Source organism: Lynx rufus, unplaced genomic scaffold (assembly GCF_022079265.1).
Source record: "Lynx rufus isolate CCGP_SWC_20201006 ecotype Redwood Valley unplaced genomic scaffold, mLynRuf1.p SCAF_4, whole genome shotgun sequence".
Lineage (NCBI taxonomy): Eukaryota > Metazoa > Chordata > Mammalia > Carnivora > Felidae > Lynx > Lynx rufus.
In genome coordinates, this window is record NW_025814856.1 from 46,825,257 (window position 1) to 46,852,356 (window position 27,100).

General features: G+C 45.8%; 1 protein-coding gene across 1 annotated transcript; it reads left to right on the plus strand.

Moving 5' to 3' along the window:
- On the plus strand, positions 1-26,636 carry EDEM1 (ER degradation enhancing alpha-mannosidase like protein 1). Its single transcript, XM_047094848.1, has 12 exons — positions 1-589; positions 7,086-7,158; positions 10,100-10,203; positions 11,442-11,613; positions 12,828-13,011; positions 15,585-15,759; positions 17,345-17,465; positions 17,962-18,132; positions 19,972-20,045; positions 20,893-20,989; positions 23,110-23,313; positions 25,828-26,636. Exons 1-12 carry the CDS (start codon positions 93-95, stop codon positions 25,915-25,917), a joined length of 1,962 nt encoding a protein of 653 aa, XP_046950804.1. The 5' UTR covers positions 1-92; the 3' UTR covers positions 25,918-26,636.
- The last annotated feature ends 464 nt before the right edge of the window (positions 26,637-27,100 follow it).

Genomic DNA, 27,100 nt, shown 5'->3' on the forward strand with positions numbered 1-27,100 from the left:
AGTGAGCGGGGCTACGGGCGGGTGCGGGGTGCGGTGGTCCGCGGGGGAGGCCCCCCGCGCTTTAAAATAATGCCCGCGGCGCCCGCGCGACCATGCAATGGCGAGCGCTCGTCCTGGGGCTGGTGCTCCTCCGGCTTGGCCTCCATGGAGTGCTGTGGCTCGTCTTCGGGCTGGGGCCCAGCATGGGCTTCTACCAGCGTTTTCCGCTCAGCTTCGGCTTCCAGCGCCTGAGGGCCCCCGACGGCCCCGTCTCTCCTGCCTTAGGGCCCGCGGGCCCGTCGGGGCCGTCGTGGCTGCAGCCGCCGGTCCCCGGGGCGGCGGCGGGGCGGCGGCGGGCTCCGCGGCGGCCCGGGCCAGGCATGTGCGGCCCGGCCCACTGGGGCTACGTGCTGGGTGGCCGGGGCCGCGGCCCGGACGAGTACGAGAAGCGCTACAGCGGCGCCTTCCCGCCCCAGCTGCGCGCCCAGATGCGCGACCTGGCGCGGGGCATGTTCGTCTTCGGCTACGACAACTACATGGCGCACGCCTTTCCCCAGGACGAGCTCAACCCCATCCACTGCCGCGGCCGAGGGCCGGACCGCGGGGACCCGTGAGTAGCCGGCGCTGGCCCGACGCCCCGGGCCGCGCGCACCACGCGCTTCCTTGCGTCCTCCGGGTACCCCAAGGGATGCCATAGCGTTTAGGGTCCAGCGGGCCACACCCGCCCACCTGGGGCCTTGGCCCGACCCCCCTGGAGGTCCCCCTGGGCTTGGTGGGGGTGTGGATGGGTCCGTGGCTGTCCTCTTCCTCTATTCTCCCGGAATGTCAGTTACAGCACAGCTGTCCAGCTCAGTCTCTTTTACAGATGGGGAAATTGAGGCTCAGAGACCGGAAGGGACAGTGGCAGTACCAAGGGGTAGCCTCGGGGGCTTTTGACTCTCATCTCCAACTCCTTCTCCAGATGAATATATAATTAAAATGAAATCCCTTGTAAAAACGCAGTTTCGAAACAAGCCCTTATTTCCCCGTACCTGCTCGCATCCCTGGCTTTTCTGTGTAAAAATTCGAGAGTTGATTCTGGGAAAGGACTTGCCTAAAGCCAGGTAATGAGTGCGAGGCAGAGCGGGGTTACAACCTTTCTCCTTCATGTACAGGGGCTGCTTCTTAGGCTGAGGATACTTACATGAAAGGGAAAGAGAGGGAGAGGGAGGGAGGCAGAGAGGCTATCTAGCTGAGATTTGGGGTCCTGATACTCAGGCTGTGATTCCCTGGCTGCAGAATTGACTGCCACCTTTATCTGTCCCATAAATTCCTCCCCTCTGGTGGCAAGGTTGTCACGGAAGTTCAGCCAGTGTTCCTTTCCACCAGCCTTGTCTGTGGAGGCCAAGCTTCCAGGGTCACAGCTGTTGACATCACAGTCCAAGAGGACAGCACACTCAGCTGAGGACCTTCCACCTGGAGGGAATGGGTGTGCTTTGTCACTGACCCGGTTAGACCACATTGGTGACTACCTTCCTCTGTGTGGTGAGGGTGGACCAGAGGAGCTGCTCAGTGTCCTGGCCCCACATCCTGGGGGTGGCTTTGTACTTTTGGGGGATGTACTTTCCTTCACCTGGGGAAAACGAGTCCGATCCTTAAGTTCTGAAAAGGAAGCCTGTATACTAAAGGGATTTGAAGGGTTTTAAAAAATGGTTTGGTTATCTCCAAAGTCATATTTTAAATGACAGTTTGAGGAGCATGAGTTTCAGTGATGTAAGGGCACATTCCAGGCTACTTTCAAGGGACTGTGCCTTTCTAAAATTGCAGGAAACTGATGAGTTATTTTTCTTGCTTCACTAGATCAGGCTTTATGCATATAAATATCTTCTATCTTAATTTTTTTTTGAGAAAAATTTTTCTTAAGTTTTGAAAAAAAATTGCTGGGCCTTTCCATATGTTTGGAAAGTAATGAGTCGTTTGTTGGTATTTAACTGTACCAGGTTATGCCTGTGTATTTTCTGTTAATTTCATTTTTTATTGTTGGAGGAAAAAAAATTAAAATTTGAAAAAATGAAAAAGCCTAAAACCCCACCAGACATTTAATTTATTTTTCCTTGCCAGCTCCTGCTCATATGCCTACACATTTTTTACATAGTTGAAATCAAAGTGTGTGTACACATTTTGGATCTTGATTGTATTTTCTCGCTAATGCTCATGGTATTACAGGAAGGGAGAGAATACTTTCAGTAAGTGCCCTTATTCTCTCTCGAAGACTTTTTCCTCAGATTTTCTTTTATGGCAAGGACCTAAGGAAAAGGTTTAATGAGTGCTTGTGATCACACTTTCAGTTGGGAATATGGTGGTCTGGAGAGTTAGCTGATGACATTTGGATGCTTTTCTTAATGAATCTTAGGAACCCTTTGGGGAGTTGGAGCCCCTCTCCAGCAACGTGACGTGTCGGTTGATTACCCTACTGGGCCCTGTGGTAGTTCCGGGTGGCGTAGGCCTTTGTTTCAGACTAAGTCTGCTGATGAGTGTCTTGGTTTGATTGTGTAGTGGCGGTGTGGGTAAACTGAGGTCAGATTGCTTTGAGACAGATATATTGGTGTTGGAAAGATGGAGTTTGAAATGTCGAGGGGGTGGCATTTGGGAAGGGTCATGCCCAGAGGTTAGTAAACCTTTTGGTTGATAAACCTTTGATGTCTTTGAGGAGATGAAAAAAATTCTGGTGTTATGGTGATCTTGAGTAGATCCTCACATTGGCTGCTTCCAAGGAGTGGAAAGGTTAATTTTTTTACTCCCCTTTCTTTAACTTAACTCCTTTCAGACTAGTATTTGCTTTTCTTCTTTTTTAAATCATATATTTTTTTAAAAAAGATTTTATTCTATGCTTTTTATAGCTTATTTATTTTTGAGAGAGAGAGAGCATGAGCAGGGGAGGGGTAGGGAGGGAGGGAGTGAGGGAATCCCAAGCAGGCTCCATGCTGTCAGTGCGGAGCCCAATATGGGGCTCAAACCCATGAACCCTGATATCATGAACTGAGCCGAAATCAAGAGTTGGACGTTCAACCAACTGAGCCACCCAGGCACTCCGAGATTTTTTTTTTTTTTTTTTTTTTTTTTTAAGTAACCTCTGCACCCATCATGGGTTGCAAACTCACAACCTTGAGATCAAGGGTCACATGCTGTACCTACTGAGCCAACCAGGCACCCCCAGACTAGTATTTTCGAAGAAAGTTTAGAACCAGAGTTTTGGCATTCTGGCTCTGAAACAATAGGATAGTTTATATCCCCCAAGTAAATAACCTGCAATAAAAATTTTTCAGATTTTAAAAAATCAAATGTATTCTAATAATTGTTTTCAAGCGTATTCTAATGATACATTTAAAATATAGAGTGACAAAGCCATTAGAATGTTATGCAGAAAGTACAGAAACAAAATATGGGTGCTCAATGTGTGTATCTTTTCTTTCTAGTCACATTTACCTGAGGCATATCTTGCCCGTCATGTTTAACTATAAATAGGGTGAGGGTTTAACATGAAGTAAATGAAACCCGAACGCTTTAAAATAGAAAATCTTTCTGTTCAGCTACAGATGACTATGCAAAGTCAGTCACTCTCATATCCCCAATTTGGGTTGGAGGATCCAAATTCAAAAGTTTCCTCAAGTGAATTTGAATGTTCTATTTTTTGTAACCTTGTGAATAATAACGATAGTTCTGGCCTTGGGCACGTGACCCTTCTTTGCGTCCTCCCCAGCCAAGTTGCTGTTCAAGTAAAAAAGCAAATCGCCTTTGAATCACCCCAACCAGTATTGGCCCCCAAACCAACCCATTCCTCAGCAACCAAGCTTAAGATGGCCTCCTCTGCATTCTTCTTTCTTTCTAAAATCCTGTCCCACTACACAACTCGGGCCTAAGACTTTTTCTATGATGCCATTGAACTTTTGAAGACAAGTTTCTTTGATTTACTCGGTTCTCCTTTCAGTTCCTTTTCTTTAAGCTGCTGTTCCACATTTTAACATCACTTGAGAATTATGTATTCACCTTCCTTTCCCTTTGTCTTGTCTTCCCAGATTATCAATCCCTTGACACAGAGACTGTTTCTTGTATTACCTCTGTGTCTACCCAGCACCAGGTATATTTCTGAACAGCTGGTACAGGTTAAGTGTATGTGGGAATTTTTTTTTTTAAACATATGTTTGATTTTGTCAGTTACGTCATCAAAAATTTTCTGTCAAAGGTGTAGTTTTCTCCTCTATCTCTGTTTTGGGGTGATAAGAACCTTAAGAATTCACAGTAGAGTGGGATCGCCTGGGTGGCTCAGTCAGTTAAGCGTCTGACTTTGGCTCAGGTCATGCTCTCATGGTTCATGGGTTCAAGCCCTGTGTCGGGCTCTGTGCTGACAGCTCAGAGCCTGGAGCCTGCTTCAGATTCTGTCTCAGTCTCCTTGCTACTCTTCCACTCACACTCTGTCTCTCTCTGTCTCTCAAAAATAAATAAATATTAAAAAAAGTTCACAGTGGGGCAAATGTCATGAACAGTCACACATGGTAAATTAAGTGGAGAGTTTAATTCTGGGTCATCATGGTTCAGCCAGCTGGTTATGTGGAAAGATGTGTACTTGTGAGCCTAGTCTTGTACTAGAAGATTGAGTTCTTGGCTTGAGACACTTAGCAGATATGAAGTCAGGCTGGCCATTGGTCAAGAATACCTACAAAGAGCAAGACCACAGTCTTACATACTGGGCTGGCCTAAGTGGAATCACAGTAATATGGTGCTGCTAGGCCAAGAGCGTTCTATGGAGTCTACATTTCCTTTCTCACTCCTCTTCCTTTTCTATTTTGGCATATTTTAAAGACTGTATAGCAATTACTCGGTAGAAAATAATTAAAAGTGTTTTAATGAACACCTTAGATTTTTCAGTCAAATCCTTTAGGGGGATTTGTCTGAGTGGAGAGAAGGAACCAACTCCATTATTCCAAATATTTATTTTCTTTTACTGTGGCATTTCTTATAACTGTTAATTGTTAGTGACTGCTTGGGCACTGTATTGAGAAGTAGGTTGAAATTGGGTCCATTTTAGTTATTAGCCTAAAAGGAAAAGTGCTACAAAACACATGAAGGAGTGCAATGATCAAAGTTAGTAACACCTTCCACCGACCTGTGTAGGTGGAAAGAGTGGTGTTGGCCCCAGATGAGGGTATAGCTCAGGAGAGGGTGTGTTTCACACATAGTTTGAATGCTAAGTGGCGAAGGAACTATTTTCTAATGAGGTGGGTGTTGGAACCCACTCTTTGTTTCTGAGCAGTAGAGCAATGCAGTTAAATGTTTAAACCCAACAGGATGTTCTTGAATTGGCAGAATTAAGCACAAGGATCTTCCTGTCTACTTTGACCTTCTCCTCCAACTTTCGACATTTCCTGTATGTTTTCTTGCTGGCACTGCCCTTGAAGTGCTTATTTTTACCCCACGGCTCTCGTCTTTAGAGGACCTTTTGGAACTATATGAACATATTTAGAAAGAATCTACAAATAGAAGAAGCAGGTGCAGTTTTTCAGCCATGCGGTGTGCTGGCCTCGTGGCTTGTAAGGGGCAAAATAACCCTGGTTCCTAGATAGCCCGTTCTGTATGGCTTGTTTTCAAAAGTGTATCTAAAAGTTAGCTCTAAATTCTTTGTCCTAGATTTAGTGGGGTAACAGCATATAACAAAGCAAGTGGAAGGCTCACGTGAGATCAGATGTGAAGTGTCGAAGCTGTGTGTGCCTGCTTCATGTAAGGCCACTGACCCCTACCAGGGCACGCTGGAGGGTACATTTTCAGAGAGCGTAGCAAGCCATCCAGGACAGGGGAAGTGAGACCAGGTCCTGTAGGTGTGACTGAGGGAGTAGCTACGGTGGCCTGGGACGTGCTGCAAGATGTTTGAGTTTTGGTGAATCTGTTGTCGAAGATGAAACTCGGGCTTTTCACTTTGGTCTTTAATAAATGTAACCTTTTTAAAATTTTTATTAAAAAATTTTTTTAATGTTCATTTTTTGAGAGAGTGCTAGAGTGAGTGAGTGCGGGCAAGGGGCAGAGAGCAAGGGAGACACAGAATCTGAAGTAGGCTCCAGGTTTCGAGCTGTCAGCATAGAACCTGATGTGGGGCTTGAACCCACAAACCATGAGATGACGACCTGAGCTGAAGTGGGATGCTTAACTGACTGAGCCACCCAGGTGCCCCAATAAAAGTAACCTTTAAACAGCTGTCCCATTTCTCCTTACTCCAGCCTTTTCAGGCTTCTGCAGTTACTCTCGGGGCTGGTGGGAAGGAGAGAGAAGAATGACTGAAGTCCCTGGAGTTTGTCAAGCTGCACTATTTCTCCGTCCTTGCCCTTCCCGGATGTTTTCGTTGTCCTTGTCATCGTTTTCAGTGTTACAAGGAGCAGTCTGAGTGACTGGGGAGCTTTACTTTCCCTGCAGGCCTGAAGGCAGTGTCTTAAGATTTCTTCAGGAAGGGAAATCAGTGTTGACTATGGGGGCAGGAGGAGTGCGGCAGACAAGTCCCACCGTGGCTCATCTCCTCAGAATGGGTGGAGGTGATGGGGATTCATTGGTTGAATGAATGATAATGAGAAAATGAGATCAAGAGGTTAATTTATTCCCCCAACCAAAGCACCATGGTGATAATGGGAATATAACTGAAGGTATTTACTTCTCTTTGTGTGTAACCTGCTGGAGTGTCTGATTTCTATATTTAAGGTCACATGACAGGGTCTTCCTAGTTTCGTTAACAATGATTTTGAAATCAGAGCTTTTTGAAGCTGGTCAGAGAGATGATTTGTGGTGATAAAACTGTGTCTCAGGGCACACGATTCTGGTTCACCGTCTCCTGACTTCCTGTTGCATGTTTCCTCAGTAGCATTAAGGGTGCATCTATTCTGTGAGTTGAGTCTACTTACAGACACCATAGAAAGGGTCACTTATGAGATGGAAAGACTGTTGCCATACTGATCCACCTGTAATCGGCCCTGAATAAATGAGAGTTTCTAGCAGTTTTAGTTTCTAATGGATGTTTAGTTTTATTGCCCTTTTTCTCTTTTAAAATAAAGTACCTTTGTTTAATTTTAATTTTGTTTCTTTTTCAGTTCAAATCTGAACATCAATGATGTCCTAGGGAATTATTCATTGACTCTTGTTGATGCATTGGATACGCTTGCAGTAAGTGTGTAGGCTTGTTACTATTTTTGTAATTAATTAAGGCATTTTGGAGTTGCATACCCCTAGTTTCCACCATCGAGGGAATTCCAGGAAACCTGATATTCAAAATGTATTCATAGCTTTGATAGCCATTGTTTATTTTGATGACCTTAATGCTGAGAGCAAGAAAAGCGTTCAGGGTTAAAGGGACGGAAATGTGATTCCCCTAAAAAAAATGGAGAAGAAAGTATGATTATTTTGAGGGAACATGTTTTTCTCCCAGTTTCCCACTGTTTTATTCCATAAAGGAGCAATGGAGCATTCCATTAAAGTTGACAGTTACTGTAGTTAAGATTTCAGAAGTAAAAGATAAGCTCAGGGTGGGTAGGGCCCCTGAGATAGCATTCAGCTACTTGGTCCCCTTGTGTGTGTCCTGGGCCCTGGTCCCAGCCCCTGCGTGAGACCCCTAGAAATGCTCCTCTCCTGTGTGGGACTCCGTAGTTTGTAGACACTCCCTACTCCACATTTGGGCTGCCAACTTGGGTGCCGCCTTCACTCCCCCCATCCCCTGTTTCCTTCGCAGAGTCTGGGGAACTGGAGCTTTTTGAGTGGATCTGCAGAAGCACACTGAAAGCAGGATGGCACTGTGGCATGGTACTTAACCATTGGGCTGTGTCGTGTGCCTGGTCTGCTTCTTGGTTCTTTGCTTCCAAGAGGCTGTCTTCCAGAACAGTATGTTAAAACCTCCTTAATCAAGGTGATTTCACAACCTCTTTGCTCCTCGTCATTGTCCTGCACGGCTTTACCATTAGAGAATTCTTACCATAGTCGAGACCAAATACTGCATTTAACAACGTACTCTTGTCTGTTTGGACGTCCCTGAGAAGAATTTAAAGCCGTCAGGGGTTAGAAGTGGGTCATGCTAGCTAAGTTTGCGTTACAGCTGCCCAGTGTCTTGCTGGCAGAAGAATCACCAGAACATGGGAAGAGCTTGAGTGATTGCTCTGCATCCTCACAGGCCCGGGGTCTGCGGGGACTGTGGGCTTTCATTCTGCCAGGCTGTGATTGCATAGCACTTTTGGTTTCCCAGTCTCTCTGGGGTTCTTGCTGCTGCACTTCAGTCATCCGTCATCCATGATCACAACGTGCCCAGACAAGTATGCTCAGCCTAATTGGAATTAACTTGCCGCATATACCAGAGGCTGACTCAGACCATAGGCGTTGGTTAAAACAGAGTCCCAAAACTCAGATATGTTATGAAAGGCATAACATCTCTTCTCCCTGACCCCTCTTTTTTGGCCTGTTGTGTCTTTTTATCCTCCTGCTGTGCTCATTAAGTACAGAGACCTCATCTCTATTACTCATTGTCCTCTCCACACCTCCTGTGTCTGATACATAGTAGGAGTGCAAATATGTGTTCAAAGAATGAACTCCTACAAATCCAGCATTTCCCAACACCATTTTCAAGGGTGTTCTCCCTGAAGGAAGAGTTGCTTTCTCAAACGAACTTGAGAAATTCTTCATGCCTGTCCTACTGTTGGAGAACCACAACATACACCAGCCTTTCAGAGGCTCTGAGAAGTTCTTCAGTAAAGAAACTGTTTTAACTCTTTCTTTCCAACCCACATTTTCTTAAGCCCGAGTGAATGATTTCATAGCCTGCTTACTCTGTTCTGTAGCTGCCTAAAAGGGTAAATTAGAGTATGTAATTGAAAGTCACTGGCTTTCTTCACCACGCTCCACTTGATCTGAGATTGTATCAGCCTCTGCAGGTGCTAACAGATATTGTTGCTGGCGAACATCTGTAAGGAAACAAAGCCACTTCTGTGGTTTTCATTGTAGAATATCCGGTGTTGAGTGTGCTAGCACTTTAGGCTTATTTTTCAGGTGTTACTTCAGTTGAGGGTTTCTTGATCTCTTGCTAACATTTTAAATAGGCTCTAACAGATGTGCTGTGGAAACATTCAGATGATAGCAATCCCCTGACCACTGACTGCAACTTGTGGCATTATTGCATAATCTTTTAAAAAGAAAGAACTAAAAGTCAGGAAAGAAATGCCTGTACTCGATCTGCCTGTTTACAGTGAAATAACAATGAAAAGGGACAAAAAGATGAGCTGGACCAATAAATACTGGGAAGTAAGGGACACTTGGAAGAAGTAGTATCTGGATGAAATTTTTTGTTTTCCCTTTGTGTGTGTGTGTCCTGATGATGTCCTTGTAGTACCAGGATTGTCCTGAATTTTTGAACAGGATGAAACCATTTTGGTTCAGTTAATCTGTAACATTTTATGCCCAATTTGCACTTCCTATAGGAGAGAGCAGCTTAGCATGAGATCATATTCATGCACCCAAAATAGAAATCATAATTTTAGATCACTCTTTAAAAAGGACATGGAGCTGATTATTTGTTTGTTTGTGTGTTTTGGATGCCACTGGTTTTATGCTGTGCTCCAAAAGATAATGCTTCATGTTCTCAAAGCGTTTAGACATCTGGACAGCAGGCAACAAGTCCATTTTCCCCAATGTTTTGGTCTCCCGGGAGCCAAGCCCCAAGCTGCCGATTTATTTGAGGAGCACTGGGAGAGTTATATTTTTGTTTCTTCAGTTTTGGAATTTATTTTTACTCATGTTAAGAGTTTTAGGAACTCTGGCGCCTTACTTGCTAAATCGGATCAGACCGAAGTTTGAGGGAGAGTGGAGTGGGAAAGTGAGGGCTACTCATGGTTCATGAGGAATTACTTCACAGTTTTACCATTCGGAGATCGGATTCTTGAGTTGCCATCTGTCATGGAATATGTTCTAGGAGACAACTGTGCTTTTTCTGCCTTTTGTGTTTCCGCTCCTCCCGTGGGTGGCGAAACCCCGTGCAGACTTTTAGGCGAAGTGGTCCAGCTCCTGCCCTCTCGGAGCCTCGTTCCATTATAAGCTATGGTAATGGTTTGTGTTCCTCTTTTTAAAGATAATGGGAAATTCATCCGAGTTCCAGAAAGCAGTCAAGTTGGTGATCAACACAGTTTCATTTGACAAAGATTCCACCGTGCAAGTCTTCGAGGCCACAATAAGGTAAAATAGTATATAAGATGGATTGAAGACTTCTTTTGTAAGTGTGGAAGGAGAGAAATTCCTGCGAGGATTTCCCTGTGAGATCCAGGTAGAGAGTCGTTGGAGACCTTATGAGCCCTGTGTCCATCTTTCCTCTTCCTTTTGGGCTTTATCAACAGTGGGACCCTTGACATTTCAAAGTAATTACATTTGGGGCTGAAGAGAAAGACTCACCTAAGCTTTAATGAAGGTGGGAGTTAGGTGTGCTTTTAATGTAGATTTTCACTGTTGCACTTCATGTCTGTTTTCGTTTCCTTCCTTCGCCGTGTCCTAGGAAAACCCCTACATATTTCTGACGGAAATGAAAGTTTCCCATTTTACCTACCACCCACAGAGGACCGCTGCTTACCATTCGAGTGTATTTCCCCCTTTTCCCTCTTAATGCAACTCCCTCTTCTCTCTCCCTCCCCCGCTCCGTGTTCCACACTCCGATTTGTTTCTTGTCTCTTTTAGGTTGATATGTTGTGACTATTTTACTATTTCATTTAAACTTTTGGAAAATTATATTACTGCACACCATTCTAGATGTATCATTTATTTCAAGTTAAAGTTATAAAACCGTTTGTGCCGAAACACGTCACGATGTACTTGAGATCATCGGAGTGGTACATGAATTCCTGGTTCTTAGGGACGTAGATCTCAGCTGGTGGCCGTCTGCCTCTGAGCAGGTCATTTTCTCCTCCTCACCTTCTTCTCTTCCTGACCTCACATCCTCACCAGAAGTTGGGTGATTTCTGAGCTGTTTGGCAGCCCAAACAGGGAAAGTGACTTAGTATTTGTTGTTTTGCCCTTCCCTGTTTCTTAGATGGTTAATTGTGTTCCCCATGTGAGAGAAATCAAGAGTAATTTATTCATATTGAAAGGTAATGTTTATTCTTAGGACAGCTAGTATACTCTCTTCTGATGAGATGGCTGAGACTGCCAGCCATTAGTTTTTACTTTATGTGAGATTATTCTTGGAAGCCCCAGATGAACGGTTCTCTTTCTCCCGGGCAGTAGTGTGGTTAACTAAGAATCGGTTATTTATTATTAGGGCTGAAAAGAACTTCAAGAAACCATTAAATTCAGTCTCTCTGATTCTCGGCTGCTCTGAATTCACGAGGGATTTGAGGCTGCTTCTGTCCCTTGGAACTGGATTGTGTGCATTGACGAGCAACATGATTTTATTATTTTTGTGTTCTTGTCATCTTGTCTTCTAGGGTCCTAGGAAGCCTCCTTTCTGCCCACAGAATAATAACTGACTCCAAGCAGCCCTTTGGTGACATGACAATTAAGGATTATGATAATGAATTGTTGCACATGGCTCATGACCTGGCTGTGCGGCTCCTCCCGGCTTTTGAAAACACGAAGACAGGAATCCCCTATCCTCGGGTAGGTAGACTAGTTTGATGTTTCAGCATCTTCCTGAATTGAAACTCTTTAAAAAAAAAAAAAATTTATGTTTATTTATTTTTGAGAGAGAGGGAGAGACAGAGCATGAGCAGGGGAGGGGCCGAGGGAGAGGAAGACACAGAATCTGAAACAGGCTTCCGGCTCGGAGCTGTCAGCACAGAGGCCGATGCGGCGCTCCAACTCATAGACCACGAGATCATGACCTGAGCCGAAGTCGGACACTCAGCCGACTGAGCCACCCAGGCGCCCCTAAAACTCTCTTTTGATTATTTTATTTGGAGAAAGGAGGGAGGTGATGCGGAAGAGGAAAGCTGTGTCCTAGAGACAATTTGGCCCTAAATGCGATGTAAATGTTTTCTAGTTTGTTCAGCATTTACTGAGCACCTACCGTGTGCCAGGCACACAGTGACATACCTGATCTTTCTCTTAAAGAACTTAATGTTCCTGTGCTCAGTGTTCTTAAATTCTTCTACATGTGAGGTTTATATCCCCTGCTACAGAATAGCATGGGGAATTTGTCTTTCTTTCTGACTTGAGTACATGTCCCCAAAGACTCTGATGTGTATATTGTAAGGATCCTGGTGAATGTTCTTTGGAGTGCTTCACATGGATCTTTCAAATAAAAGCCTGCACAGCCCAACAAGTTAGCTGCTGATTTACATGCAAGATCTGGAATGAGATTATATGCTTGTGGCACCCGATTTGCTGAGCCCAGAACTCCCTTGGGAATTGAGTCAGCCTTTGACGTAACCAGCAGAGAATTGCCAGACCACAGAGCCTCAGGGATGAAACAGGCTGTCACATTCTCCCTGTGTCTCCTTTCTCTCCCAGTCTGCAATTTGTTTATGTTTGCTGAGCAGGGGTGAGTTCCTAGCAGGTCACTTAAACTTTGTAAGGGGTTCCACAGCAGAGCTCTGTTTCTAATGCCAAAGCCTGGTGCCCTGTAACCATGAAGAGAACCCACTGGAAAGAGACGGGTTAGTGAATAGCATTGTGACGATGCCCCTAAGACTTACTAAAATAAGGTGGTGGTGTTCTTATGGTCTTGTAGGTGTGACCTGGAAAGTGGTGAGCTGAGTCACACTGCAACAAGTTTGGGTCATTGGTGGAGTCTGGTGGCTGGGACATGGCCTTTTGGCCCTGGAGGGTTCCTCAACTTTTGCCACAAATCCTTTGTCTCTTCCTGTCCCCAGGTGAACCTGAAGACTGGCGTTCCTCCCGACAGCAATAATGAGACCTGCACAGCAGGAGCTGGTTCCCTCCTGGTGGAATTTGGGATTCTGAGCCGACTCCTGGGGGATTCTACATTTGAGTGGGTGGCCAGACGTGCTGTGAAAGCCCTTTGGAACCTGCGGAGCAATGATACAGGATTATTAGGTGTGGTGGCACCTTCTCAGGCCATTGGGACTATGTACCTACGACTCCCTTTCCTTCCCTCTTCTCTGGGGCTCTCTCCCCTCTCCACTCCTTCTGTCTTGCACCACGAATCTGACAAATGACTCCTCAGAAAGACCGGCCCTCTGTGTCTGCTGTATCGGTTTCTCTGTGGGGCTTTCTGCTGAGAGGGAGGCTGTAACATCCAATGGGAAAGAATCATGCTTTTGCTGTTTGAGGGTTCCCTTCTGATTTGAATCCTTTGGCAATTCCACTTGAAGATAATTGTTAATGGAAATGCTGTAAGAACTGCCTCTAAGGCAGATTATATTGTTTCAATCTAAATAGAGGGATTTAGAGTTACTGGTAGAGTGGCTTTCTCCTTTAAAAAAAAATCTAGGCACATGGTAGGAGGTTGAAAGGCCAGATTAAACTTATATTAGGTGTTTTGGTTTTTTTTTTCCTCCTTTGTGAATGTTTGGTCAAGATGTTATTTGAAAAATTATGGGGCCGCCTGGCTGGCTCAGTTTGTTGAGCATCTGACCCTTGATTTTGGCTCAGGTCATGATCTTACAGGCTGGGGAGTTTGAGTTCCACTTTGGGTTCCTTGCTGACAGTGTGGAGCCTGCTCGGGGTTCGTTCTCTCTTTCTCTCTCTCCCCTTCTCCTTCCCCCCTCCCTTCCCCCACTCATGCTCGCATTTGTGCATGCACACACTCTCAAAATAAGTAAATAAACTTAAAAAAAAATTATTATAGGGGTGCCTGGCTGACTTAGTAGAGTGTGTGACTCGATCTCAAGGTTGTAGGTTTGAGCCCCACGTTTGGTGTAGAGATTATTTAACAATAAAATCTTTAAAAAAATTATTATGGAATGTTTCAAACATGCAGTCATAGGGAGAAAGTGTAATGAATTATAATTACCTATGGACTCATCATTCATTCTCAGTAAGTAATAGTTCTTGCTAATTCAATATTTTATTTTAAACTGTCTTATACTGAGAAATTTTTTTTGTGTCATTGAGAAGTAACTTGATTGCTTCTCCTAGAGCCATGCAATGTCATTCCAAGAGCACTACTTTTTATTTTTATTTATTCCCCCAACCTTTTTAAAATTTCAATTTTAGTTAACATGCAGTGCAATATTGCTTTTAGGAGTAGAATTCAGTGACTCATCACTTACATAGAACACCCTTTGCTCATCATAAGTGCCCTCCTTAGTGTCCATCGCCCAATTAGCCCATCCCTTACCTACTTCCGTGCAGCAGTCCTCAGTTGGTTCTCTGTATTTAAGAGTCTCTTGTGGTTTGTCTCCATCTCTTCTCTCCCTGCCCTTGCCATATGTTCATCTGTTTTGTTTCTTGAATTCCACTATGAGAGAAATCATATGGTATTTGTCTTTCTCTGACTGACTTATTTCACTTAGCATAATACAGTCTCTCTCTCTCTCTCTCTCTCTCTCTCTCCGTATATATGTATATGTGTATGTGTATATATATACACACGCACATACCACATCTTCTTTATCCATTTATCAGTCAGTGGACATTTAGGCTCTCTCCATAATTTGGCTATTGCTGATAGTGCTCCTATAAACATCGGGGTGCATGTATCCCTTTGAAGGAGCATTTTTGTATCCTTTGGGTAAATACCTAATAAGAGCACTCCTTTTTAAAATGATTTTTTAAAAGTAATCTCTATGCCTAGCTTGGGGATTGAACTCATGACCCCGAGGTCAAGAGTTGCACGCTTCACTGACTGAGCCAGCGAGGTGCCCTAAAAGTGATTTTTGATTATTCCTTAAGTTCTGAAATGTATTTACGAATTTGTTGTATTTAACAACAATGGTAGAAATAAAGTTGCCCAAATTGTCACCCCACCACCAGATGATTGGCCGGTGTCAGCATAAATTGTCACCTTTTAAATTTCCCATAGGTCCTTTCAGCCTGGCATTTGTAAGGTTTTTATACCTTCAACTTAAAATATGAATAAACATTTTATTCTGCATCACATTTGGCAGTTCAGGTGTTTTCAAATTGTTGCCTTGTGTTTATAGCTACTGTCTTTAAAATCTACATCTAGTTCATTAACTCTTCCTGTGTTGGACACTTGGATTCTTTCTGTTTTTTCTTTTTTTTCCCCCATTTTACAGATAATATAAATCATACAATTCATAATTCTTGAAAACAACATAATACTTTTATTTAAAAACATTTTTTTTTCATTAAGGATAAAATTCCCAGGAATGGCAGTACTGAGTCAAAGGCTTTGAACACTCATTTGGTATTTGAAATGCACTGTTAATCTGGAAAGGCAAAATGACAAACTTATTTTTCTTTTGCCTTCAGTGTTTTCCCCATTTTTGTGCCAGTGTTTAAACACTGTATTTTCAGAAAGATCTCCTGGCTGCCTGTGCCGCTGCTGGGACCAATAAAACTGTGAGGGCCACATGTTCATCCCTTCCCTTTTCTGCCAAGGACGAGGGTGTTGAAGCACATGGGGCTGGAGGAGAAGGGCACCCTGGAGAGGGAGCTGCCCCAGGATAATTGGGCCCTGTGGGCTTCGTTTGTTTTTGCAGGCAACGTGGTGAACATTCAGACGGGCCACTGGGTCGGAAAGCAGAGCGGCTTGGGTGCTGGACTGGACTCCTTCTATGAATACCTCTTGAAGTCTTACATTCTCTTTGGAGAAAAAGAAGACCTAGAAATGTTTAATGCTGCATATCGGAGTATTCAGAACTACTTAAGAAGAGGGTGTGTGTCCCTGACATCTGTTCTCTTGCTCTATGAAACAAATAGAATGCATTCAGAAACTCCCCTACTTTTCTCAGCATGAATTTACGGGGTCTTTTGGTCTCTGCCTCAGTTGTGCACTTCCTGGCTGTTGGTCAGACATTCGAGGGTGTTGGCTTTCTACTGTGCCATAATAATTACCCCGGAACTTAGTGGCTTAGAACAATAAACATTAGCCCACACAGTTTCTGAGGGTCTGGAAGCCAAGAGCCACGGGGCGGATCCGGGGTCTCACAAGATTGTCATCTGGCTATTGGCAGGGACTGTAGCCGTGTCAAGGATTGGTCGGGGCTGGAGGACCCACTTCTGGGCTCACTCTGGTGGTTGGCAGGCTTCCATTCCTCACTGGCTGTTGGCTCACAGCTCCTTGCCACATGGACCTCTTTGTAGACAGGTCTATGGCAGCTGGCTTCCCCCAGAGTGAGTGATCTGAGAGAGAAAGACCCAAAGTGTGCTTTCATGACCTAATTTTGGAATGACAAACCAACACTTCCATCCAGCTCTGTAGGTCCTACAGACCAACTCTCATACATTGTGGGAGGGAACCTTTGTGACTGCCAGGGGTTGGGGATCTTTGGGGCCATCGTGGAAACTGGCTGCCACAGGGAGTGACATTATGCCTGTGTTTCACTGTGGTTCTAATTGCAGATAGAGCTGTAATACAGGACAATTACTGAGTTATTTTGGTTCTTTTACTTTCCAAAGAATTGTTAGGATTGGTCTTTATCCCTAACGAGAGAAAGGACAATTATGAACCCCCCTCCCCCCACCCCTGTTTGTTTCAAACACCATTATTTGCTACTATCCAGTTGTACAATCAGGAGGGCGGAAGAGAAGTGCTGTTTGAAGCTTCTACCCCGGGCTTCTACCCCAATGTCACCTCACTCCCTTAGGTCTTTCTTTGTATGCTTTTGTATATTAAGTGTCCAGTGTAAGTGATAGCTACTGGGTTTGTGCATGCTAGGATTTTCTTAGACCCATAAGAAAGCTGTTGTAGGAATGCATAAGCTGTTGTAGGAATGCATTACGTGAGTGCTATGTTTTAGTAAGAGGCCACTTTGCCAGGGTTCAGTCCTTTTTGCTTTTTGAAGTCCTAAACTAAATTGAGAAATAATCCGTGAGTATCTTGCTCTGATGTGATCTTCCAGGCCGCTGGTGTAGGACCTCATTAGAGAAGAGACTCTTCGTGTGTGTGTAGAAGTAACTAGGCCTCCCACTCAGGTCAAATCCAACAAAGACCCATGCTGTATGCCACATTACGTGGTGGTATTCTTAAGCCTGAATATCAAGTGCTTTCTGCAATATAGAGTGAAATCCCCGGTAAGTTCCACTGGCTGACTTTGGAACTTCTTTCCTATGGCACCTGTTACTTTCTGCTAGATCCTGGTATGGACAGGTAGAGGCAGTTGATTCCCAAAGGTTTAAAGAATGAGGTAGGGGAACATGTTAACGTTGATTCCATTTGAGGTAAAGGCTGCTGGAGTAGGGCTGGAGCTCTGTCAGCAATCTCTCTTTTCACCTTTGACCGCTCTGCTTGGGTCACCAGTCGGGAAGCCTGTAACGAAGGAGAAGGAGACCCCCCGCTCTACGTCAATGTGAACATGTTCAGTGGGCAGCTGATGAACACTTGGATCGACTCGCTACAGGCTTTCTTCCCCGGCTTGCAGGTGTGTTGCGAGGAAAAAGCAATCATTTTTTCTTTCTTTCTTTTATTCTTTTCTTTTTATTCTGTTCTTTTTATGATACCAGAGCATTCTCTGGCTCCTCCGGATTTGGGAGCTTATTAGCACAATATGTCTTGATTATTCTGTTTGTGAGATTAGTCCCCAGAATGTTGAACAGAGCCACAGGAAGCAAGCACAAACCATGGTAAAAAAGTAACCGTATGTGATTTTTGGATCATCTGTCTCTTAATTGTTTATTCTTGGTTCATTGGTACAGTTAACCTGCTGTCCTGTGCAGTTCACATCAGTTTGGTGTTGATGGTCACATAGGGAGGGCATCCTTTTCTCTGGGCTGCTACTTTCGGGTTGGTTTAGTCTCCACCTGTGTTTGTAGGACAGATGAGAACTGGTGGGCAGAGGGAGAGCCCAGGGCCTCTGTGTTCTGCCTTGCCACGCTGAGAAAAGTGTCTTAGCCTAGTGACCTGTGTCTGCTCCTCAGGTTCTGATAGGAGACGTGGAAGATGCCATCTGCCTCCATGCCTTTTACTACGCCATATGGAAACGCTACGGGGCCCTCCCTGAGAGGTATAACTGGCAGCTACAGGCCCCTGACGTGCTCTTCTACCCGCTGAGACCAGAGTTAGTGGAATCTACTTATCTACTGTACCAGGTACTAGGCTTTGTTGACCAGTAGTTTGTGTTTAAATGCTAGCAGGACTCGTAGCAGTTGGGTTTTAGCACACATTTACTTATTGGTGGAGAATTGTGCTCTTCATAGTGACTCTGATACAGCTACTGCCTGACCATGGGCTTGTCAGTGTTCCACGTGTTCATGGTCCCACAGGACAGAGAAGGCATCTGCGGCCACACGTGTCGTTGAGTCTAACCTTCTGCAAAGCTGAGCATGCCCGTACCATAGGACTTTTCTCTCACGCCCTCAAACATTAGAGAGGATTTAGTACTCGGTGTTTACCGGATCTATTTGGCCAGATAACTCTTTTTTGGGCTACAGTTCTGTACTCATGCACGGTGGAACCCTGGTCTGTGTAATAATTATTCAGACAAAAGGAATTCTTTTTCTTGGTAAAGGGAATCCTCTGGGATTCATCTGAATGCCTATTTTTGTTTAACGCTTAAAAAAAAGTATAGCATTCATTTTTCCATGCAATTCAGTGCCAGAGGGAATGTCACTTTAACTGTGAGGTCTGCCCTGCAGGCTGAGGCAGGTGTTTGTCTGTGCACACGGAGCATCTGCACGTGTTCACAGGTCCTGCAGCTTTCTACAGAGACGGCCTTCAGTGCACTTCAGTAGACCTGTAACAGACGCCCACAGTGGGCAAGCCCTCACAAGAAGATACTTAGTTTCATGACTTCTGAGAGTAGGATTAAGACTCTGGTTTAGATTTATTAAAATAATAATAATAATAACGCTAAAGCCTTGCCCTCTGCTTCTAGATGAAAAAAGGGAGAAATGCTATGAACCTGGTCATAGTCCTTGAGTGTAAAGAGAGCCCTCATGAGTTTTAGATGACCTCTCAGACAAGGAAGAGATAGCCTCTGAGCTGGCTTCTCTGAGCTGGGTGGGCGGTCAGGCTGCACGTGCTGTGAGGAAGTCATGCCTCGAACCGCTCGAGTCCTCCTCCTAAGCTGCCTGAGTCCTCCCCCTAAGCTTAGGTCTGTTGCCTCTGGGTTTACACCTCTTGATTTCTGTCCTTGTGTCTTTCCTGTTTTCAGCTTCTTCCTTGCGTTGTCTGTTCTCTCAGAATCCACAGAAATGTCCGGCTTCGTGTCCCTGCCTTCTGAGCCATCTCCCTGTCCTCCCCTTACGCGCAGCCTGCTACCTTACTAGCGGTTTGCATTTGCTGCTGCAGGTTGGCACTGGGCACGACTTAAAGGCGATCCCTAACTTTTAAACCGTCTGTGGGGTACAGGTCTCATCTTCTCAGAGAATTGTTTTCCTAAAGAAACCATCTGCAAGCATGTGACAGCAGAGTAAGGAGCCCCAGGGACTAGGTTCTCAGGGCAGCTGGAGAGCAAAGTGTGGGGGCCTCCTGTGTGAAAGCCTTCTTGTTCTTGTTAGCTTTTCCCGGGAAGGCCCTAAGTGGATTGGGGGCAAGATCCTGCTTCCCTGGGCCTGCATCTTAAGTTGCTAGAGAGTTCCGAGGCAAGATAGAATTAGATTGGTTCTCCCATGTGGTACTGTCCGTGAGGCATTATTTCTGATCACGACGGGGATCAGGGGCACCCAAGCAGGGTATTGGTCTGTCCTCAGACAGATTGTCTTAGCCCTGGTTAAGGTGAAACACATTGTAGATGCACTTTGACGTGAGCAATGGAACACCTTAGTCCTGTTACATTTGCGACCCTTCCAGATAAAGTGAGCTGGGCGCTGCACCTGCTTTCGGCCAGTGACTCACCTGCTCGGGAGATACCTGCAGTCGCTGTGATGTTTGTTGATGGCATGTTTTCCAGGCCCTTGCTGGATCACATTCTCTCGTGTTCTCTCTAGGCAACCAAGAATCCCTTCTACCTCCATGTAGGAATGGATATCCTGCAGAGTCTGGAAAAGTACACAAAAGTCAAGTTAGTTTTCTAAGTTCCTTCCTTTTTTCTGGCCCTTTTGATTTATTTTCAGTCGTTTTGGGGAAATATTCCACTTTGCACTTTAATTTATAAAACAGGTCAGTACTGTTAATTCTGTAGGGAAATTGCCTACTGTTTGTGTGGCAGGACTGGTCCATTATAATGGGAATTACTTTTTATTACCTTTTTTTTCCCCCGTAAGGTTCCAGCAGACTATGTATGTTCTTTTTAGTAATTTATTTTCCCTAGTTATACAAATACATGTGCTAAAAAGTTTAGGGAGTACAGAAAACATGGAGGTAGAATATTATCACTGTATTCTCCACGTGCAGATAACCACAGTCCACATTTAAGTGTATATACTTTTTTATATATTTATATGCATAATGTGTTTATGTGTGTGTATATAAAAAATCTCTATATTTCAGTTTTGTGACCTGCCTTTTCACCTAGCAGTATAAGTATTTTCTTACAAAATAGTATTTTAGACTGTCCAATGATAAGTCAGTTCTACAGGTACTGGGACAAAAAAATTTCATTCAGTCCTAAATTTGCTGCCTGTCATTTTCTTGGTGTCACATTAAGCACTTGGCATGTCCCATCCACCACCCCCACTCTCTCTTCCCCCTACACCTAACCTGATGATTTAGCAGCCAAGCCACATTTTAATGAATTTGCAAATAATTTCTGGGCTAAAAAAAGGATACCTCTTCAACCTAACCTAATTTGCTTTTCGTATGGCATTTGATAATTTGGTTGATTACTCCAAATTACTATTTTTGCTTTTCAAATCAATAAGCAAGTAGGAAGGAGCAGAGGCAGGACTAACTGGAAAATTGTTTTGTAGGTGTGGGTATGCTACGTTGCATCACGTCATAGATAAATCCAAAGAGGACCGGATGGAGAGCTTCTTTCTCAGCGAGACCTGTAAATACTTGTACTTGGTATGTGTGTTACAGGGTCATAACCAAGAAATGTTTTTTTTTTTTTTTTAATGTTTATTTATTTATTTTGAAAGAGAGAGAGAGCAGGGGAGGGGCAGAGAGAGCAGGAGAGAGAGAATCCCAAACAAGCCCCGTGCTGCCAGTGCAGAGCCCGAAATCAAGAGTCTGGGGCTTAACCCCAGGTGCCCCAAGCCAGGAAATGTCGATCACTGCTTGGAGCAAGCATTCATTCAGAGTTCTGTCCAAGCACATACTCCCTGGGCACTGCTCCGGGCTGCACATGTGCTGGCCTGGAGACACAGTACTGTGCACACAAGAGCATATTGCCGTCCTCCACCCTGGTTTCCAATGCTGTGGTGCTTGGGACAGGTTCCCACGAGGACAAGAGCAGTGTCTGTAGCTCTTACGCCTCTCGATGTGTGTGAGTTTGGCTGAGACCCCCAGCCCGGCTGGCTCTCTGTCCACACACACATACTCTCGTGTGTGCGGAGAGCGACAGAATCACGGGCCCTGGAAGAAACCTTGAAGGGGTCATCTTGTCAGCGTTCATTCTTCCCCTCACGGGAGCTGCTGTCTTCGTGGAGAGGCAGGTGTGACTTGCCTGGATTTTCGGGGTGACTGCATGGCGGAGCAGAGGCTTCAGGCCCGGTCCTGATTCCTTCTTCAGTGCTCTTCCCCCTTCCCTGCTCTCCTCCTGCTCACACGCATGGTGGTGGTGTGTGTGGGTACCTACCTACTGTCCTGCCTTGTCTGCCACTCTACTCACTGTGGCTGCATACCAAAGGCTGCTTCCTCAGGGCACAGAGTGTCAGGGTCCCCGTTGGGGAAACAGTGAGGGGGCTGAGATGCAAAGGTAATCGAGCAGTGGTGATAGGCTGTGTTATTAAGGCCGCTGGTTCCCAGGCCTTGGGGCCAGCTGGATCAGAATCACCCTGGGGCCCTTGTTAAAATTACAGCCCTGTTGAATCAGAATCTTTACATTTTAGATTCAGAAGTGGGCTTAAGAATCTGTAATTTTGACAAGTGGCTTGTGATTCTGCACAAAGCCAGGGTTTGGAACTTCCAGTCTAATCTGGTGTGACTTCACAGAAGACTGCAGAGGGGGCGTGTCCACCAGCAGGCCACATGGCCCATGGCATGATGGCTGTCCTGCTGTCAGACCCCCGTGGGGGCCTAGGTCTCCCTGTCAGAGCACGCCTTGGACTTGGAGCCAGGCCGGCCGCTGCAGGCTGATGGGAGCCCTGCACGCATCCCTGTCCAGCAGCCATTGGTGCATGGGGTGTGCACCAGAGTGAGTGAGGGAGATCCCCTAGGCCATTCTAGAGGAAAGAGCTCAGGGTCTGGGGCCAGAAAACCTAGGCCTACCGCATTCTTCCTTAGCTGTGGAAACAGACCAGCCATGCTGAGTCTTTCCTTATCTGTAGAATACTTCAGGTGACTGTAAGGTTTCTTACATCACCAAGATTCCTGTTCTGAGCGTTGGCTCATTTAGCATTTAGTGGACACCTGCCTTCTCCACCCACCGACCTGTCCCCTCTTCGGTTAGGTGTTCTTTCTGGACACTCCTGCTGCACGCCTCCTGTTGAAGGAGGGCACTGCCCTGTGTGCCTCTGTCCTCAGGGTCTGGCCCGTGTTCGGACAGGAAGCAATGGGATGGTGGTACAGGGTCAGGCTCTGTGCCAGACCCTGGGATAGGGTGAAGGCATGTGCATCCTCCCTCCCAGCATTTTCCAGTTAGGGCCTAGGTGTGTGTGAGGTGGGTGGTGGTTCTAGAATTCCAGTGTCAGAACTCTCAGGGGAGCCTTGGAGGGGAGATTATCCTGAGAGCTTTTACAGACTATTCAAGTTTGGGTCTCAGCCCTCAGATTTCTCAGTCTTTAGGTCTGAGCAGGGTGGGATGGGATGGGAGACATTCAGGCATTTGGGTTTAAACAAAACTGGTGATTCTCTTTGCAGCCAGAATTGGGAACCACCTTTTCACCCATTTGTTGCTGAAAAGCCTGAGGACCCAGCAAATTCTGCTCCCTGAGTAGTCTGGGACACTGTCTCTGGACTTAGTTCCCAAAGTGCTACAGTTACATTTCTTTTCTTTTCTTTTCTTTTTTTTCCTTTCCCACCAGCTATTTGATGAGGAGAATCCAGTCCACAAATCTGGAACCAAATACATGTTTACAACTGAGGGACACATTGTATCTGTGGACAAACATCTTCGGGAATCACCCTGGAAGGAATTCTTTTCTGAAGACGGAGGGCAGGACCAAGAGGGAAAGTCTGTGCACAGGCCTAAATCTCCTGAGTTAAAAGTCATCAATTCCAGCTCCAATGTAAGTGGCTTTCTCCAGCGGTGGTTTCTGTGCGGAAGAGGAGAAAATAATACAAATTGGTCATTTAGAGTCCCTGACAGAAGATTGGTGGCACACTGAGACTGGGTCGTCTGAGAAGAGTTTCATGAAAGACCCTTAACGTAGATAGTGTAGATAGCGTCAGGGCGCAGGGAACCATGGGAGCAGTGCCTCATTGTCCTAGCTGCAGGGGCTCGTGGCTCCAGGAACCGGGGTGGGGAGAGGCGTGCTGGAGGGGGCAGTCTCCTGGCAGAAGCCATATTCCGAGCTGGCCTCAGTGACCTTGCAGGAAGGGAGCCAGTGGAGTAAACACTGACCATTGTGCTTCCTTCTAATCTGCTGGAGCCCCTCGTTGGCTGCGCGCACCAGAAGGCAGAGGCCACTGCGACCTTTCGACCTCTGGGTATAATCTGCCAGCTTGGCCTCTGGCACCAGAGCAGGATGGGGAAGGAGAGTGATTTGGAAGGACAAAAGGAAGAGATCCAGCCAAATCACTGAGCAGCAGGGGAGGGAAAAAACGCAGTCATCAGTCATCCTGATTTTTAATGAAATGCTCTTTGAGGTGCAGAAGAACCCAGTTTCGTTTAAAGCAGGGTTTCACTAAGCATGCCTCCCTCCATCATCCTGGTAAGTACTGGGAAAGATTTGGAAACGAGTCCTGGAGTTTCTGGTAGGAGTCCTAGGTTAGTTGTGTTGGTTTGAAGCAAATAGGATGGTTTGTAAGCGAGGATGCGGAAAGAGGCATCAGTCGAAATACCAAACCACGTTACCCCACGGTGCAGTGGATGCCACCTGTCTTCCCAGAAAAAGCCTCTATTGTCAAGATTCCTACCACCCAGCCCCACACTGCCTTGGTGAGGGACACCCCTTCATCCCAGGCTCCTTAATGGTCCTGCTGAAGGTCTTTACCATCAGTCTGTGAACTGTGTGGACAGCCCAGCACAGAAGTGAGTCCCCCAAATCTCCGTAAGGCCGTGGAGTGTAGATTAGGTGAATACGGGCCTAACTGAGAAGGAAAGGGGAGCAGGAGAGTTAGGAGGACAGAGATATTAATAAGTCACCTTTTGCATGTAATGCGTACCGTTGCCCAGGCCCCTTTTCCAGGTGGTCGTGTGGGTGAATTTCTCACAGCAGCCTCGTGAGGTTAGGTGCTTGGTATCCCCACTTGACAAGTGGAGAAAGGGAGGCACAGAGAGATTCAGGTTGCGAGGTGGAGGCAGGAGATGGACTGGAAGGATACTCATCTGTTGGCGCATCCCAGGGGCCCCAGTGGGCTCCCCGCCCCGGGTGTTTTTCACTAAGGCACCGCGTGCGTGAAGTGCTGGTGAAACAGAGGAGCTAATCTCCCAGGGAAGATAAAAATAGGCTTCATCATGGAGGCTGCTTTTCAGAAGTTCCTAGAAGGGTGAGGAGAAGCTTCCCAGGAAGGGGTGTTCAGGCAGCAGGAATAGCACCTACAGATGCCTGGCTGGGGAGCTTTGGGACCCACTGAAGGGCCTGCCGGCCTTGATCTCACGAGGATGGGGAGTAGGGCATGGGGGAGTCAAGTTCAGAGCAGTGAGTGGGAGTGTGTGTCTTTGGGGACAAGTGTGTAATGAACGGATGTTTGCAGACAAATGTGTTTGGTTTACAGACTCGCACCTCATTTGAGGGGGTGAAAAGCTCTCTCAAGCATTTAGGTTTTAGCTGTGGATCCGAGAACCATAAACTCAGAAAAACCACCCACAGCTGACTCTTGAACAACGCAGGTCTGAACTGCATGCAGGTGTTTTTTGATAAATACGGTGCAGTCCTGCAAGTGTATTTTCTCTTCCTTATGGTTTTCCTAGTAACATTTTCTATCCTGTAGCTTATTTTAATGTAAGAATGGAGTATGTAATACACACACCATACAAAATTCGTGTTCATTGATTGTTGTTACCAGTAAGGCTTCCAGTCAACCGTGGGCTGTTGGTTGGTAGGGAAGCAGAAGTTACATGTGGGTTTTTGACCGCTCTGGGGGGCCGTGCCCCAAGCCCTGCAATGTTCAAGGGCCAGTTGTGTTTTCGAATAGCCGAGGTGTTTTCTGAAATTCTGGGTGGATTAAATGAAGGCCCCAAGGGGATGAACTTTTCGTCCCGGTCACTCTGCCCTTGGGCACATGTCCTTTAGCTGCCCTGAGTCTCCATTTCTTCACTTGGGAAGACATTAAATTATATCAGTGGTCCTCACCTGGCGTGGCTTTCTCCTCACAGAGGAGGTTTTCTCCTCTGTTCAATGGAACAGAGTCTGGAGACAATCTTGGTTGTCACACTAGGGGAGCAGGGGCTTGGGGGCATCTAGCGGGAGACAGCAGGGACGCTGCTAACCATCCTGCGGCGCACAAGATGGCCCCCATGACAACGGTGTGCAGATTGACAAACCCTGGTTTAGGTCACCCACCTGCGTTTCCTGGGCAATTAATACCTGGATTTTTAATTCCAAGTTGACAGTTTTCCTCTTCTGTTTTCTTCCTAGTGCAATCGTGTTCCTGACGAGAGGAGATACTCCCTGCCCTTAAAGAGCATCTACATGAGACAGATTGACCAGATGGTTGGCCTGATTTGAGGTGCTCTCCTCCGTGTGGCCGCATCGGAAACCGGACGTAAACAGCTGAACCCAGGCCATGCCGAGATACGTTCTGAAGTGGAAGTGGGTGGCAGTCTGGCCGTCCACGACGGTGTTGGCATTTCCGGCTGGCTCCGTACACACGTCTAGCAGAATCGTGCATACGCTAGTGTTTCTCTTCTGTTCAATAAAACGCCCTGTTTTTCTTAAGGATATAATTGGAAGTAAGAAGGTACACAGAAGTTCCTATGACATGCTGATTTCCTAAGCACAGTGTGGATGGGGCATCTTTGGATGGATCTTCCTAGCCTCACCCTTTGGAATCCAACGAGTGTGTTCCCGTCTCCGGCACTTGTGACTGCAGTATTGCTACCTCTCTGTTAGAGGACTGTGAACGAAATTTCCGTGCAAAGGGCCTGAGGTTCATCCCTATTTATTGCATTTTGTTGTCCTTTCTCTCTCTCACTAGATAATTGGGCTCTCCCTCCACCTATGATTTGGGATCACATGGGGGAAAACCCCCAAGTTATTCATTTGCATCCCCAGTAATCTTCACAGTGTTACGAGTTAACTGCTTATGAATAACTTTGACCTGAATTTCAAAAGGCAGTCTCTTAAGTTGTCACAAGGCTAGATCTTTTGGACGGTGTATTACATTTATTTTGAACTTACCTGAGGAGCTCCTGTAGTTCCATAACCAGGTGCCTTTTAGGGGGAGAGAAATACCTAAGAATGTCTGAGCTTCCCTCTGTGTTGTATATACTAACCAAGGATTCTCAGTTCTGACCGTGTTTGGGTTAGAATTGTGTTTTGTTTTTGTTTTCTGTGTCTAGTGCCAATTAGCTAAGTCAGGGAGGAAGAAATGATCAGATGACTCTCTGGCCCCCTTGAGCCGTTTCTCTGTATAACACAGGCGTTAGATTAGTGCCTTATTCGATTTTGGTGGGGGCTGCTGGTCGTCACAGCTGCTGGCACGCTTGTAACAGGCTTGTTTTGTATTGCCACATGGTGGGACCACAGTGAAAGGGGGATGGGATGAGTATTACGAAGACTGGAAAATTCTTGGCCGGTCCTTGACTTTCAGCCTGATATTTTTAAGCAAACCTACATTAGGAGGAAGTTGTGCTCAAACGCCTTCTTTGTTGTTTTCTTAGCCAGAACAGAAGTATCTGTCTTTGAACTT